Here is a 16,275-nt window from a genome sequence, read left to right as displayed (position 1 = left end):
AAGCACATGTCAGCCCCTATTTATTTAATTAAAAAATTTTTTTTTGAATTTTTATCCTCTTGAAAGAGCAGCAACAGATAATCCATCTGCTGGTTCACTCCCCAGAGGCCCACAACAACCAGGGTTGGGCCAGCCTGAAGCGAGCAAACAGGAACTCCATCTGTGCCTCCCACATTGGTGGCAGGTGCCCAAAACTTAGACTGTTGTTGGTGGCTGCCAGGCACATAAGCAGGAAGCTGGATTGGAAGTGGAGCAGCTCTGACTTGAACTTGTGCTCTAGTATGGGTTGCAGACTTGTTAACCGCTGCATGGTACCCGCTCCTTAGTGTTCGTTTGTAAAGGAAGGTAGTGTTTGTTTTCATGAGAGGGAGGCGCTCTTGGTTGGAGAGTTGTAGTGTTTATGTCTTGTGCTCGATTTTTTGTGTGTCATCAGGGGATATCTGTGTACACGTGTTGTGCCTCTGTTTTTCTCAGGTTTGAGAAGCCCACCGTCTGTGCAGTCCATTCGTCCTCCGTACGGCCGAGCGGCGTCTCTAGACAGCCCTGTTTCTGCTGGCTCAAGTCCTCCAGTGAAGAACATCAGTGCTTTTCCCATGTTACCAAAGCAGCCTGTGTTGGGGGGGAACCCCAGAGTGATGGATACCCATGAAAGTTATGGCTCAAATACGGGTATGTTATTTCTAGTTAGTATCTGGGATCAAAAGTTTCTTTTTGGCAAAGAAAATTTAAGACACTTAAAATTGTTTAAATAATTGGGACTCAGTAGTAAGTCTTTTCTTTTTCCTTGTCCTTGTCCTTTTCCTTTTCCAGATTTACTTATGGGGCTGGCGTGGTGGTGCACTAGGTTAATCCTCCGCCTACGGCGCCGGCATCCTATATGGGTGCCGGGTTCTAGCCCTGGATGCTCCTTTTCCAGTCCAGCTCTCTGCTGTGGCCTGGGAAGGCAATGGAGGATGGCCCAAGTGCTTGGGCGCCGCACCTGCGTGGGAGACCAGGAAAGAAGCTCCTGACTCCTGGCTTCGGATTGACTCAGCTCCGGCCGTAGCGGCCATTTGGGGAGTGAACCAACGAAGGGAAGACCTTTCTCTGTCTCTCTCTCACTGTCTTTTTTAAAAATCTTTTTTAAAAAGATTTACTTATTTATTTGAAAGGCAGAGTTACACAGGGGCAGAGAGAGAGAGAGAAAGGTCTTCCATCTATTGGTTCACTCCCCAAATGGCTGCAATGGCTGGAGCTGAGCTGATCTGAAGCCAGGAGCTTCTTTTAGGTCTCCCGTGTGGGTGCAGGGGCCCAAGCACTTGAACCATCTTCTGCTTTCCCAGGCCACAGCAGGGGGCTGGATCGGAAGTGGAGCAGCCAGACTTGAACCAGCGCCCATATGGGATGCTGGCACCACAGGCAGCAGCTTTACCTGCCACGCCACAGCGCCAGCCCCCAGCTTTCATGTTTAAAATTTTAACTGATAAATAAAAATCATACATATTTATTGGGTACCAGGTTTAACATGAGCATTCTTTCATGCGTGTCCATTTATTCTATGCTTTGGTTGTTTAAACTGTTGGGAGTCTTGTTCTGTGTTGGACACGTGAGAATAGTAACCTATCAGCACTGTGCAGAGTTGGCCATCCCAGAATACTTTTTTTTTTGTCAAGGTTGATGAATGTTATGACCGCACTGGTATGATACAAGGAAGAGTTCATTATAATATGGGGAAGACCTAATTATTTCTGCCTGTTTTAGGTGGACCAAACAGAAATGTGCCTGTGAATCAGACTCCTCCTTCGGGAGACTGGGGTGTGCCGAGCTCAAAGGCTGCCAGAATGGAGCCTATGAGCTCCAGCCCCATGGGAAGAGCAGCAGATTACAACGCGTCTTTATCCAGACCTGCCCTGGGGGGCTCTGTGCCCTCCTTGCCTCTGCGGTCCGACAGCATCCCGGGCGCGAGACCCATGTTGCAGCAGCAGCAGCAGCCCCAGCAGCAGATGGTTCAAATGAGTAAGTGTCCCTGTCACTAAAAAAAGGACACTGGGTATTTTAGGGTAGTTTCTGATATTGGCTTATTCAGAAATTTGTGGTTTTTCCTCCCCCAGGGCCTAGTGAGATTCCCATGGGAATGGGGGTCAATCCCTATGGCCAAGCAGCACCGCCTAACCAGTCAGGTTCCTGGCCAGATGGCATGCTGTCCATGGAACAGGGCCCGCATACCACTCAAAATAGGTGAGGCTTTGTTTTTGACTTCTGCCTAAAATGTTTAGTGTTGGATTATCTAGAAAAAGAGTGTGAGCATAGTAACGGATCTGAAAGAGAATGGGAAGATCCTCTGTAACTGAGATACGTGGCTGCTGCGGGGCACTGCTCCAAATAGTGAGGAGCAGTGAGGCTGAGGCAAAGCAGTTGGCTCCTGTCAGGGGGAGGAGAGAGCTGCGTCGCAGCCGTCAGGGTTAGGGTTAGGGTCAGGGTCAGGGTCAGGCCTCAGAGCCGGTCCTGGATGCTTATCTTCCAGAATTCTCTGGGAGGGGCATTAGTGTCCATGTGACAAGATGGATGCCTGCCCCAGGGATTGTATAAATGGTGCCTTAGCTTTCTGGAAAATTGATTTTTATGGATTGACTAATTCTTTTCTAAAATTGTTTACCTTCACCATCATCACTGAAATGTTTAAACTGTAGTACCCTTGTAAATTCTGTGAAAGAGTGTAGGTTCAGTCTGTATCTGATGTAGCTTAGTAACTTATTTGCATGTAAGAGATTATTATTGTCAGTGTTAACTGTGACTCAAATTCTACAGTAAATAAAAAACATGAACCAATTTATGCAGTAATTAGTACTATAACTTCATGAGCTTATTAACTTGAATGTTTCTCTGTGCAGTGGTGCACAAATAGTTTCAAATTCACACTTCTGTGTGTTGGAGAACTGGCGCGTTGTTGTGGGTGTGTAGACTTGTATTATGCTTGTGAGAGTCGTGTGGGTCAGGTAGAACAAAGCTATGTTGACAGTTGTGTAGCTGCAGTCAGTATATAATATAATAATTCAGTATATCTGTCCTTTCTTCTTTTGTTGCCTTACCAAATTTTCAAGTATCATAATTACTACCATTTCTATTCTTGTTTTGAAAATAGCACCCTCCCCAGTCTCTTCTGTTCTCCAAAAGCCTAAGGTCTGATGATCCTTTTTGGTAGCAGAATATGGTTGGAGCTATGTGTGGTATTCTAAGATGACCTGGTGAAGTTTTAAAACTGTAGGTCTTAAGTTTAAACTGCCGTATGTTGTTCGCTATCACATGGTTTACTATTTAGTCATGTGAGGTATTATTGTTCATTCAAAATAGTACACATGGATACTATGATCTAATGTCTTTTTTAAGAAAGAAAAGAAAAAGTACTATTGAAATTGATTGCAAGTCACTCTGTAGGCCCCTTCTTCGGAATTCCCTGGATGATCTCCTCGGACCACCTTCTAACCTGGAGGGCCAGAGTGATGAGAGAGCACTGCTGGACCAGCTGCACACTCTGCTGAGCAACACAGATGCCACAGGCCTGGAGGAGATTGACCGAGCCCTGGGCATCCCTGAACTTGTGAGTCAGGTAGGCTGCATTCACAGAGAAGCAGGAGTGTGTGTGCACCGCGCACAGAGCCACGTGGAATGCCTGTGTGTGTGTTTCCTACTCGTGTTACATGACTGCATTCATAGCGTCAAGTTTAGAAAACAGACTTTTTGACTGTGATGTTACTTCCAGCGAGCAGCCTACTGTTCTGTAAAGATGTTACACTCTAGTCGAGCACAGAAATGTTTAGTGAAACTGCCGTATAATTTAGAAAGTCCTGCTTTTTGTGATGAGTTCTTGTTTTCATAGCTACCTTTGCTACCTGGCCAACCATTATGCGCTCTGTACATTGTTTATTATCTTAAACCAAATCTGAATGCAATACCATTGTCTCCAGTTTTATGAGGGGCCACACCACTCACAAATCTGTATTTTTGAAGTAGATGCATTCAGTAGATGTGTATCTGAAACAGATGCACTTACATGTGTGCTTATAGTTTTGGATGGGGATTTTATTTTATTTGCTAGAGGAGTCTATATTTGTTCCTTTGTTCAGAAATACTTGTCTTCTGTGTGACGTCAGGCTGAGGGGTCAGTAGTAAGCAAAGTCGTTCTTGCTTGCGAAGCTCACATTCGATAAGCACAGCAGACACCAGGCAGGGAGCCGCGTGCACAGTCTGTGGTGTAACAGAAGTGGCAGGAGAGGCGTCTGGTGCTTGGAGGCTGCGTCTTAGGAGGACCTGTTCTTTGGGTAGGGGCAGGGCTGAGTAGATTATAAAAATTTTCTTTAAAAAAGTGTTTGAGTTGGGATTTGAAGGATGACGGTTGTCTAATGTATTGCAAATTAGTTTTCTTTCTTTTTAGTGGGGATTGCTTTCAGTTTTGTTTTTTAGTTTAAAAAGTTCTTTGTTTTCAACTCCAGGGGAATGAGATAAAGAATAAGTGAGGGCTCACTTGAGTGGCCAGGAAAGCTCTTTTGGGGCTGACACATGAAGGACAGAATGAGTCAGCCACGCAGGGAGCTTGGGGAGCGCATCCCAGAAGAGCAAACTCAAAAGTCCTTAGGCGGTAGAGCTTAGGGATTCTACAAAGTGAGTATCAGCAGAGCAAGGGTAAGTGATGTTAAATGATGTTAGAGAAGTCAGTAGAGGCCCAGATCCACAAAGCCATCATTTTAAGTTTTTATTATTTAAAAAAATATTTATTTGAAAGTCGGAGAGACACACATACATAGATGTTCTATCTGCTAGTTCACTTCCCACACAGTGATCAATATTCTGTCCGCTGGTTCACTTCCCAAATGCAGCAGCTGGGGCTGGGCCCAAGAGGGACCAAGCTGAAGCCAGGAACTCAGTCTGACTCGGTCTGAGTCTTCTGTGTGTGTGGCAGGGTCCCAAGCACTTAGACCATCGCCTGCTGCCTTTCAGGGCATGGCCAGAAGCTGGACTAGAAGAGGAGCAGGTCCTCAAACCCTGGCATTCCGGTAGGGATACAGGTATCCCAGGCAGTGTCCCAACTGTTGGACCAAATGCCCACCCCCACAGAGCCATTTTAAGGAATTGAAAAGTTTTCTACAGAATTGGGAAGCCATAGAAAAATTTGAAGCTGGGTAGTGATGAGACTTGTTTTCCTTCTATGTGTGATTAATTTTTTAGTTTTTGCAAAGCAGTCTATTTGTCACTTGATATGAAAAGTGTATAATAAAAAAATAAAAATTTTAAAGATTGATTTATTTGAAAGCAGAGTTATAGAGAGAGGAAGAGACAGAGCTCTTTTCATCTGCTGGTTTGCTCCCCAAATGGCTTCAATAGCCAGGGCTGGGCCAGGCTGAAGCCAGGATTCTGGAGCTCCATCTGGGTCTCGTGTGGGTGCAGGGGCCCAAGCACTTGGGACAACTTTCACTGCCTTCTCAGGCACATTATTAGCTGGATCAGAAGTTGGTACCCATGTGGGCTTCGGACATCACAGGCGGTGGCTTAACCCGTTATGCTGCAATGCTGGCCCCAAAAATATTTTTATTGAAATACCAGTTACTTGCTCGACTCTGGAGGTAATGAAACTCAGCTCCTTGTTTATTTTGCTAAGTGACATGCTTAATTAGCTGTTTCTTTATCAACCTTAGTCTATATCTATTGAATTCCTGGTAAGTAATCGATTACACATTTATAATCTCTTATCTGAGAATCTTGGGGCCAGGTATACTTTGGAATTCAGGAGTTTTTGGATTTTAGTAAGAGGAAATGGTGCAAAAATACCATATGTTACATAGTATACCCCTTGTAGAGTTTTGTGTTCAAACACTTCTACAGCAAAATATATAATTAATACTTCCAAAACAAAATTAGTCACACAGAGTATGCCGTGTGGATAGAGGTGTTCTTTCTTTTTTTTTTTTGACAGGCAGAGTTAGACAGTGAGAGAGAGACAGAGAGAAAGGTCTTCCTTTTCCATTGGTTCACCCCTCAAATGGCCGCCACGGCAGGCACACTGCACCGATCCGAAGCCAGGGACCAGGTGTTTCGTCCTGGTCTCCCGTGCAGGTGCAGAGCCCAAGCACTTGGGCCATCGTCTGCTGCCCTCCTGGACCACAGCATAGAGCTGGACTGGAAGAGGAGCAACCGGGACTAGAACCCGGGATGCTGGCAACGCAGGTGGAGGATTAGCCAAGTGAGCCGCGGCGCCAGCCTCCTTTTTTTTTTTTTTTTTAAATTTTTAATTTTTATTTATTTGAGAGGTAGAGTTATAGACAGTGAGAGGGAGAGACAGAGAGAAAGGTCTTCCCTCCACTGGTTCAGTCTCCAAATGCCAAACAGCCAGAGCTGCACCGATCCGAAGCCAGGAGCAAGGTGCTTCTTCTCGGTCGCCCACGTGGGTGCAGGGCCCAAGCACCTGGACCATCCTCCACTGCTTTCCCAGGCCACAGCAGAGAGCTGCAATGGAAGAGGAGCAGCTGGGACTAGAACTGGCGCCCATATGGGATGCCGGCGCCGCAGGCAGAGGATTAACGCACTGCGCCGCGGTGCCGGCCCTAGAGAGGTGTTATTTCATGTACGTTGCTATCATGTTTGCTGCTAGTGAAGTGATTGGGTTCTTCTGGAGCTTTTTTTGAAGTTCCGAGTTCTAGGCCGGAAGCTGTGGCTCTGAGCTGCTCTCGCCTCTCCCCGCGGTGCGCCCCAGCGTGCGCGATCGTCTCTGCATCGCACAGGAGCACGGGCTGTGCGCCGCGCACACTTAGGGCTGCCACGGTCGGTAGTGCCACAGTTCGGTCTATTGCTGTGTCGAGGGTGGCGTGTGTATCATTTATATTTTTTAGTTGGTAATTGTCTTTTCTTTTTTGCTGTTTCCACTTAATGATAATTGTCCGCCAGATAGGTAGTCTAAGGAAACTATACAATTTCTCATTTTTTTTCACATGTTCAAACACATTAAAAAGCCACCAGTTCCTTCCCTTTGTCCTGTAGTCTCTTCTGTTTTACTCCATGCTTGTCATTATTCTCCTGTGTTGGGCTACCAGTTCCCTGGGTCTCAAGTCATTTTTTTGGTTTACTCCTTGTTTTACTGCAACATAGCTTGTATTAACTTATCTGTTTGTACTTGATGAGATAAAAAATGTGTGGGTATTTTTGTGTCTGCAAGTATGTTTGTTCTATCTTCCCTGCATGTCTGATCATGTATTAGACTTTAGGTTGGGAATAATTTCTTCTTAGAACTTTGAAAAGTTCTTCTGTAGTTTTCTGGCATCTAGTGTTGTCATTGAGTTGTTTTCCGTTCAGATTCCTGTTCTTAAGCATGTGGCCGTTTGAGTTCCTTGCTATTTATTGGAGTCACTTCTATGTTGGAAGCTTTTCTCAAATATCTGGTGATCGTTCACTGTCTAGGAATGATACATTGAAAAGGTGATTTGGGGATGGGCACTTGGCACCGTTGGGATACCCACATCGCGTCTCCGCGCCCAGCTCCGGCTTCCTGCTAATGCGTACCCTGGGAGGCAGCACTAGGTTCTTGCCACCCATGTAGGAGGCCTGGATTGAGTTCCTAGCTTCCAACTTCAGCCTGGCCCAGCCCGGCTCTGCCATTGTGGGTACTTGGGTTGTGAACCAGTAAATTAGAGCTCTCTCTGTATCTCAAATTAAAGAAGAAGAAAAAGTTGATTTGAGGCTCCGTAAAGACAACTGATCCTGCTCACATTTACAGAGAATTATTAGGAAGGGATAGGGAGCTGGGCTTTTAATTAGAGTCCCCAGATTGCAGCTCGTAGAAACCACTCGTCCCACCTCCCAGGCACTGTCTGCGTGTTTTCTGGAGACAAGGGCTCCGTTTCTTGCCTGGGAATCTTTTATTGCGTGGTTGCATTTTAGCAAGCCAGGCTGGGGAGACAAGAGGATAGTCTCATGGTGTGGAATATAAAATTATAAAGTACAAAGTTTTGCTGGAAATTACCAATATGTAAGATACACAGTTTCCAGTCTTTGGCCTCTGCCTCATCTTGCTCTCTGCTGCGCTTGGAGCTCCTGATCCTGGGCTTTGAGGGAGGCAGGAAGTGGTCAGAGAAGTGGTCGACTCCCTGTTTCTCTGTCCCGACTCCTGGCTCACTCGGGCTCAGCCCTGAACCTGGTCCTCTGCTGGCTCCGTCCAGCTTCTCTGGTTCTGGTGGCTCCGTCTGCTCACTTCGCGTGTGTATGTTTCTCCTGCAGGCACACGAGGCCTGTGTTTCTCTGCTGTAGAAGTTGGCTCCTACTCCTTCATGCACTTCCTGTCTTCTAGATACCTATCAAATATTTTATCTGGTTGCCTTCCTTATTATTTTTATATTTATAAATTTAATGTAAATGTTTACATATATTATAAATATAAATTAAGTAAATTTATATTAAATATATTTATGTTTATTATTTTTCTGGCTATATTCTTTACTTCATCTTAGTAGCATTCCCAAGAGAAAGGTAGGCATGCATACACGCCTGGGTAGTCTGCCATATTTTATCTTCAGGTCTGATTTGCTTTAGGAGATCTCTGACTGCCGTCCAGAGGGCATGGTGGAGCAAAGCAGAGGCTTGGGTGCCGGTTATTGCGAGAGTCCAAGAAGCGTGTTGGGAGCAGAGATGTGCAAAGAGAGGAAGGTGCTTGCTATGTCATGGTGGAAAGGCTGTCAGGACTTGGTGGACTGTGCGCACACAGGTGGAGAGGGAGGAGGTGAAGAGTTTAGTTCTGGGTGGTGGGTGGGGTGGCCATGGAGGTGCCTGGCGTGTCCAGATAATGATGGAAAGCAGGCGTTTATTTGCATAAATAAAACTAAGCACGCGGAGATGTTTGTGTTGGAAGCAAAAGTTTCCTGTTATTACGTGTGGGTGAGAATGCCCAAGCAGAGAGAAGAGAGTCTGGGGCTGAACTCTGATAGGAATTCTTGTTATTCGTCCAAGGGAAGGCCTGAGGGAGAAGAAAACCAGCAGTGGAGTCGCGGACTCCCACAGGGTGGAGTCGGGCTTGTCGGGGTGCTGATGCATGCTGGGTGAGCACTCCAGCCTGTGACCGAGAGCCTTGTTGTGGCACAGAGGCAGGCTCCGCCTGCAGCGGCTGTATTTCACGGGGGTTCTGAGCAGGAGCTGCGCCGCCCGAGTTCCAGTGCAGCTCTGCCCGGCAGCGTGTGCCTGGGAGCAGCGAGGCTGAGTCAGGCAGCGGCCCTGCCCCCTGTGGGTGACGCAGGTTCAAGTGCTGGCTCCTGGCTTTGACCTGGAGCTCCTGGCTCGCCCTGGCTGCTGCAGGCATTTGGGCGGTGAGGAGACCTCTGTATCTCTGACTTTCAAATAAATAAAAAAAAATTTATTTGACAGGTAGAGTTATAGACAGAGACAGAGAGAAAGGTATTCCTTCTGTTGGTTCACCACCCAAATGGCCGCTACGGCCGGTGCTGCATCGATCCGAAGCCAGGAGCCAGGTGCCTCTCCTGGTCTCCCATGGGGTGCAGGGCCCAAGCACTTGGGCCATCCTCCACTGCACTCCCAGGCCACAGCAGAGAGCTGGCCTGGAAGAGGAGCGACCGAGACTAGGACCCGGCGCCCCAACTGGGACTAGGACCTGGGGTGCCGGTGCCGCAGGCGGAGGATTAGCCTAGTGAGCCACAGTGCCGGCCCCATAAATAAAAAAATTTTAAAAATAGGGTTTTTACTTTTTTCTCCTGCACCTGCTGGATGCGCTTTTGTGCGTGTCCTAGCACACAGGAAGTGCCGGCCTCCACGTGGTCTCATCAGTACTTGCTGAGCACAGTGACTTCTTTGTTCCCCACGAGAGTGCTGAGACGGCCTGCTGCAGCTTCTGCTCGCCGGGTGGGTGCGTGCCAAGGGGGCGTGTGACCTGCCTCTCCCTCTCCTGAAAGGCACCCCTTGCTGCCGTCAGAAATTCGAACTGCAGTGGAATTCAGTGATTGCAGTGCCTTTAATTGATTTATGCTTGGCTTGGGAGATACATGTTTGTTGGCACAGAAGTCTGATCTGGAACAAATACCGTTTCTCCAAGTGTTTAATACGTTGTGAATATTTAGCTCACACAATGTTTGAGTGTCTCCCTGTGTGGGAGTCTGTGCTAGGCACTAGGTCGTGGCCATGAACTGATAGGGTGTGAGACCTCAGATGGTAAGAAAATAAATTCGACTTTGTTTTTGGAATCCTGCAGCATGATTGCCCACGTTTTCACCTTTTGACTGCTTTCACTGATGCGCTTCCCTGTTGTGTTTGTGTGTTGGATGTTAAGGGACAAGCTCTGGAGCCCAAACAGGATGCTTTCCCAGGCCAAGAAGCAGCAGTGACGATGGAGCAGAAGGCAGCGTTGTATGGGCAGCCGTACCCTGCACAGGGGCCTCCCATGCAAGGAGGCTTTAATCTGCAGGGACAGTCACCGTCCTTTAACTCCATGATGACTCAGATGAGCCAGCAGGGCGGCTTCCCTCTCCAAGGAGCGCACCCCAGGGCCAACATGATGAGGCCCCGGACAAACACCCCCAAGCAGCTCAGAATGCAGCTCCAGCAGAGGCTGCAGGGCCAGCAGGTAACAGTTGCGTCCTCTGGGTTGCCCACCTGCCTTTCTTCTGGCCTCACTGCTTTACTTGCTTTTGGATTGTGTTCCTCAGAGCTCTTTCCTCTGGTTCTCTCTCTTGTCAAGTAAAGGAAATCCTCCTGTGTTAAGATTTGTAACAGATGGCTCCTTGCTTACGAGTGGCTGTTTTAGAATTGGATACCTCTTTTTTTTTTTTTCCTTAAAGATTTGTTTATTTGAAAGAGCTAGAGAGATAGGGACACACACACACACACACACACACAGAGAAGGAATCTTCCAAGGTTGAAGGCAGGAGCTTCTTCTGGGTCTCCAGTGTGGGTGTCGGGGGGTCCATCTTCCACTGCTTTCCCAGACCATTAGCAGGGAGCTGGATTGAAGAGGAGCAGCTGAGACTTGAACTGGCATCCATATGGGATTCCAGTGGTAGGGGTGGTAGCTTTACAATGCTGGCCCATGGACACCTTTCAGTAGAGCATTCCATTGTATAGGTTCAAAAGGCACACATACCAGAAAGAATTGAGTTAGGGGGAATAATGTGTTCATTGATTTCTTAAAGGTAGGTAATTTGTTTTCTAAAAGTCCTTAATACTAATAACCAAATATTTAAACCTTGATTTTAGCACATTTTCTGAAACTTCTGGTATCTAGAAGTTTTATAGAACTGGAGCTCTCTATTAATATCCTAGGATAAGATTTCTGTTCTGTCATTGTTTCTTTACCCCCAACTAATGTTTTAATTTTAATTAAAAGTTATTTGCCCGGCGCCACGGCTCACTTGGCTAATCCTCTGCCTGCGGCGCCGGCACACTGGGTTCTAATCCCGTTTGGGGTGCTGATTTTGTCCCGGTTGCTCCTCTTCCAGTCCAGCTCTCTGCTGTGGCCCGGGGAAGGCAGTGGAGGATGGCCCAAGTGCTTGGGTCCCTGCACCCGCATGGGAGACCAGGAGGAAGCACCTGGCTCCTGGCTTCAGATTGGTGCAGCGCCAGCCATAGCGGCCATTAGGGGAGTGAACCAACGGAAGGAAGACCTTTCTCTCTGTCTCTCTCTCACTGTCAATAACTCTACCTGTTTAAAAAAGTTAATTTGAGAGGCAGAGAGGGAGGGAGCTCCCATCCTCTGGCTCCCTTCCCTAAATGTCCACAATGGCTGGGAGGCTGAAATCAAAGGGCGGGAACCCAATCCTTGTCTCCCACTCAGGTGGGGGAATCCAACCACCTGAGCCAGACTGCTGCCTCCAGGGGCTCTGTTGGCAGGAAGCTGCAGAAAGGAGTCGGAGTTGGGACTCAAACACTGCGTTCTGATGTGGGACATGCGCGTCTTACTAGGCCACGCTCCTGCCTCCCCACAAGTGCTTCAAGATTTAATTTCTACTGTCTGTGTCTTGAGTATTCTGAGTCATTAAATGTGGCAGAACTAAGCTACCTTTAGATCCGTTGAGCCCAAGACTCTCTGCCGCATGAACAATCCTAAAGTCAGCGTAGGTACTTGGGAAAGCTGTGGCAATGGGTCCATTGTATCCTTTTAGTTGTTTTTTTTTTTTTTTTTTTTTTTTTTTTTTGACAGGCAGAGTGGACAGTGAGAGAGAGAGACAGAGAGAAAGGTCTTTTCTTTTGCCATTGGTTCACCCTCCAATGGCTGCCGCGGCCGGCACACCGCGCTGATCTGAAGGCAGGAGCCAGGTACTTGTCCTGGTCTCCCATGTGGGTGCAGGGCCCAAGTACTTGGGCCATCCTCCACTGCACTCCCTGGCCACAGCAGAGAGCTGGCCTGGAAGAGGGGCAACTGGGACAGAATCCGGCGCCCCAACCGGGACTAGAACCCGGTGTGCCGGCGCTGCAAGGCAGAGGATTAGCCTAGTGAATCACGGTGCCGGCCTCCTTTTACTTTTTATCTTTTTTTCCTTTTCACTAGCAGTTACTTAGGGAAAGGTAGCAGAGGAAATACTTTATTCACTATTACTCTGATCAAGTTCAACCTATTTCCTGAAGTACCTGAATGATCCTGAAGATACTCGTTATTTATTTATTTATTTATTTTTAAGCTTTTAGTATTTATGTAGTGAGAGCAATGCACAGGAAAGGGACAGCTTTATTTCAGGGAGAAAATTATCAGGACTTAAACCAGGAGTTTCATGCCAGGTTTTCCCAGGGAGTAGACCAGAGGCTGCAAGGGAGAAGGGGCCCATGGGCAGAGGAGCATGCCAGAAGACCTCCCATACCATGAGGCATGGGGACCAACCAAGTGCCTGAGTAATCCTGAAGATGCTCTTTATTTTGGGCCGGCGCTGTGGCACAGAGGGTTAAAGCCCTGGCCTGAAGCGCCGGCATCCCGTATGGGTGCCGGTTCTAGTCCCGGTTGCTCCTCTTCTGATCCAGCTCTCTGCTATGGTCTGGGATAGCAGTAGAAGATGGCCCAAGTCTTTGGGCCCCTGCACCTATGTGGGAGACCCAAAAGAAGCTCCTGGCTTCGGATTGGCACAGCTCCAGCCATTGTGGCCATCTGGGGTGTGAACCATCGGATGGAAGACCTCTCTATCTGTAACTCTTTCAAATAAATAAAAATAAATCTAAAAATATATTTGAGAGGCACACAGAGAGAGACAGAGAGAGAGAGACAGAGACAGAGAGAGGTCTTCCATCTATTGGTTCACTCCCCAGAAGGCCGCAATGGTTGGAACTGTGCTGATCCGAAGCCAGGAGCTAGGAGCTTCTTCCGGGTCTCCCACGTGGGTGCAGGGTCCAAGGACTTGGGCCATCTCCCACTGTTTTCCCAGGCCACAGCAGAGAGCTGGATTGGAAGTGGAGCAGCCGGGACTAGAACTGGAGACCATATGGGATGCCGGCGCCGCAGGCAGAGGATTAACGCACTGCACCACAGTGCCGACCCCTTAAAGATACTCTTTAAACTGCACAATTGCACTTTGATTTTTCTCCCAATGCCAAACAGTAAGGCTTTATATACGAGGCAAGAACTTTTCATCATTAACCTTTTTTTAAATGTTTATTTTCAATTTCTTGAGTGGCCAGTGGGGAAGAAGGGGAGATGTAGATAGATCTCTGTTTTCCACGTGCTGGTCTATTTCCCAAATGCCCACAACAGCCAGGGCTGGGAAGGAGCCTGGAACTCCATCTGGGCCTCTTTGTAGGTGGTAGGGGCCCAAACACTCAGGCCATTACCTGCTGCCTCCCGGGTTACATTAAGAGGCTGGATCAGAAGCAGGAGGTGCTGGGACTTGAACCAGCACTCCGATAATAGGATGCAAGTGCCCCAAGCAGCAGCTTAATCCACTGTGCCACACACAACACCCACCTCATCATTCACCTTGTGCATGCGAAAGTGTACTGGTCCAGCTAGGTGTGGCTTAGCCACATTAATGGATTTAGAGATGTCGTGACCTTAGGCGCTGGTGCTGAGGGTTTGGAAAGCTGTTTGGGGCTGTTAACATGCTCACTTGCATTCTAATGAACCTGCCTTGCTTCAGTTTTTGAATCAGAGCCGTCAGGCACTCGACATGAAAATGGAAAACCCAGCTGCTGGCGGTGCTGCAGTGATGAGGCCCATGGTGCAGCCCCAGGTGAACTCCCAGGTGAGCCATTTTCCACGTTCACTCAGTGCCCACCCCAGCACAGGCAGCCCATGCTTGGTGCTCAGTGCTAGAGCAATTCCAAATTTCTCCTGTAAGAAGCCATTCTGTAGCCCCATCATGCGTTTTCTCTTCCCTTCTCTCTTGCTGGTGATGACAGGCATCAGAGAAGGAGGAGGGGGTCTTCATTAAAGTCACTGGTTAGTATCTTTTAACGTATAGCAGCTATCGCTTGGCTTTTTAGGAATTTAAAATAACCTGTAAACATTTCTATGTTCCTGAATTGTGAAACCACAGGGTCATTAGGTAAAATTTTGGTAATTATAAGTATAAAGAAAGGATAAAGCTAAAAACTTGCCATGGGTGTCGCTCCCTGTCTTCGTGGAGGAATGACACAGGACCCTGCGCTGTTCTTTTGTCTGCTCGGCCCTTCCCGGGTTTGCTGCTGGTTCTTCCCGGGTTGGCTACCAACCCTTCCACCTCCGTGGAAGGGCGGTTCCCCCTAGCCACTTTCCCCACTTCCGCGGGGGAGTGGCACACCGCCAGCCGGCTCTCTCGGGGGCTGCACAGGTGTTCCTTCAGATAGATGTTCCTGGTGCATGTTGTCTCTCTCCTCCTTTATAGTCCTCTTCCACCAATCCCAACTCTGCTACCCACACGCCGAGTACGCTGCTCTCCTCCAATCAGGAGCAGGTCCTACAGTTTATTGGTTGAACTGGAGGCAGCTGTGTAGAAGCTGTTTTCTTCTCTCCCAGCGCCATATTGTGGGAGAGCAGATGCATAGAATAAGTCTTAATTCCAGTAACTTAGTCTAGTCCAAGTTGCTCCCAGTTGCTCCCCACACATGGGACTCCAAATCCCATTAAGCTGGGTGGTCCTAATGCCATCTTACGTGTTCAAGTGATCATATTAAGTGTGTAACTGATCATATAGCTAGCATTAAGTGTCAAAGGGATCACAAAAATAAGACCAAGTATCTGGTAATAACAATAGATAGAATTACCAGTGGAAAGAACAGGTCTTCAAAGAAGGAGGTACCTTTCTCTGAAGGGAGGAGAGAACCTCCACTTTGACTATGACCTTGTCTAAACACGATAAGAGTCGGAGAACTCAAGGGGCTTCCATAGCCTTGGAAACTCATGACTGGAGCATAGGGAGATTACTGATGCCATAAACAGGAGTGTCAATTTGTAAAGTGAACAACAGGAGTCACTGTGCACTTACTCCTCATATAGGATCTCTGTTCTTAATGTGCTGTACATTGTGATTTAATGCTATAACGAGTACTCAAATAATATATTTCACTTTGTGTTTCTATGGGGGTGCAAACTGTTGAAATCTTTACTTAATGCATACTAACCTGATCCTCTGTAATAATAAAAAAAAAAAAAACAATAGATAGAATTAAAAAAGAGAGAATGAGCCAACATGGGAAGAGGCCACACAGCAGACTCAGAATGACAAACACCCTAAACAGCACTCTGACCTCAGAATTAGCCCTTAAGGCATTTCTGGCTGAAAAGCCCATGAGAGCATTTCAGGCATGGAAAGCCAAGGCACTGTGACAAAAAATGATCTACATGAAGGATCTTTGTGAGTGAGATCCCAGTGGAAAGAATGGGCCATCAAAGAAGAAGGTACTTTTCTCCGAAGGGAGGAGAGAACTTCCACTTTGCTTATGGCCCCATCAAATAATGTTGGAGTTTGTGGACTGAAAAGGCTTCCATAGCCTTGGCAGCTCAAGACAAGAGCCGTGGGTGATTACTGACGTCATCAATAAGTATGTCAGTTGTTAAATCACCAATAGGAGTCACTGTGCACTTGCTCCCCATGTAAGACCTCTGTCTTTAATGCATTTTACTATGAGAATTAACAGTAAAACTTGTCTTCAAACAGTACTTTATACTTTGTGTGTCTGTGTGGGTGCAAACTGTTGAACTCTTTACTTAGTGTAGAGTTGGTCTTCTGTATATAAAGATAAGTAAAAATGAATCTTAATGAAGAATGGGGTGGGAGAGGGAGTAGGAGGTGGGACGGGAGTGAGAGTGGGAGGGCAGGTATTGGGGGGGGGGGTTCCTAAAGCTGCACCTGTGAA

At 47.4% G+C, this 16,275-nt stretch overlaps 1 protein-coding gene across 15 annotated transcripts in view; it reads left to right on the top strand.

Annotated features, from left to right (window-relative positions):
- Positions 1-16,275, top strand: part of NCOA3 (nuclear receptor coactivator 3) — a 145,583-nt gene that overhangs the window by 123,582 nt on the left and 5,726 nt on the right. For 13 of the 15 annotated variants that reach the window (XM_089307069.1, XM_070051721.2, XM_070051719.2 and 10 more), the window contains 6 exons: positions 475-669; positions 1,741-1,995; positions 2,091-2,217; positions 3,415-3,586; positions 10,295-10,588; positions 14,079-14,183. In XM_089307069.1, the coding sequence (XP_089163195.1) occupies positions 475-669; positions 1,741-1,995; positions 2,091-2,217; positions 3,415-3,586; positions 10,295-10,588; positions 14,079-14,183 (1,148 nt within the window). The remainder of the gene's footprint in view (positions 1-474; positions 670-1,740; positions 1,996-2,090; positions 2,218-3,414; positions 3,587-10,294; positions 10,589-14,078; positions 14,184-16,275) is intronic. The other 2 variants (XM_051844951.3, XM_070051725.2) reach the window with 1 other exon arrangement.

The sequence above is a fragment of the Oryctolagus cuniculus genome, chromosome 11 (genome assembly GCF_051225735.1).
Source record: "Oryctolagus cuniculus isolate XC-2025 breed Fujian yellow rabbit chromosome 11, ASM5122573v1, whole genome shotgun sequence".
NCBI classification, from domain to species: Eukaryota; Metazoa; Chordata; class Mammalia; order Lagomorpha; family Leporidae; genus Oryctolagus; species Oryctolagus cuniculus.
Note: the sequence above shows the minus strand (reverse complement) of the source record. Positions and strands in the feature narration are given on the sequence as shown.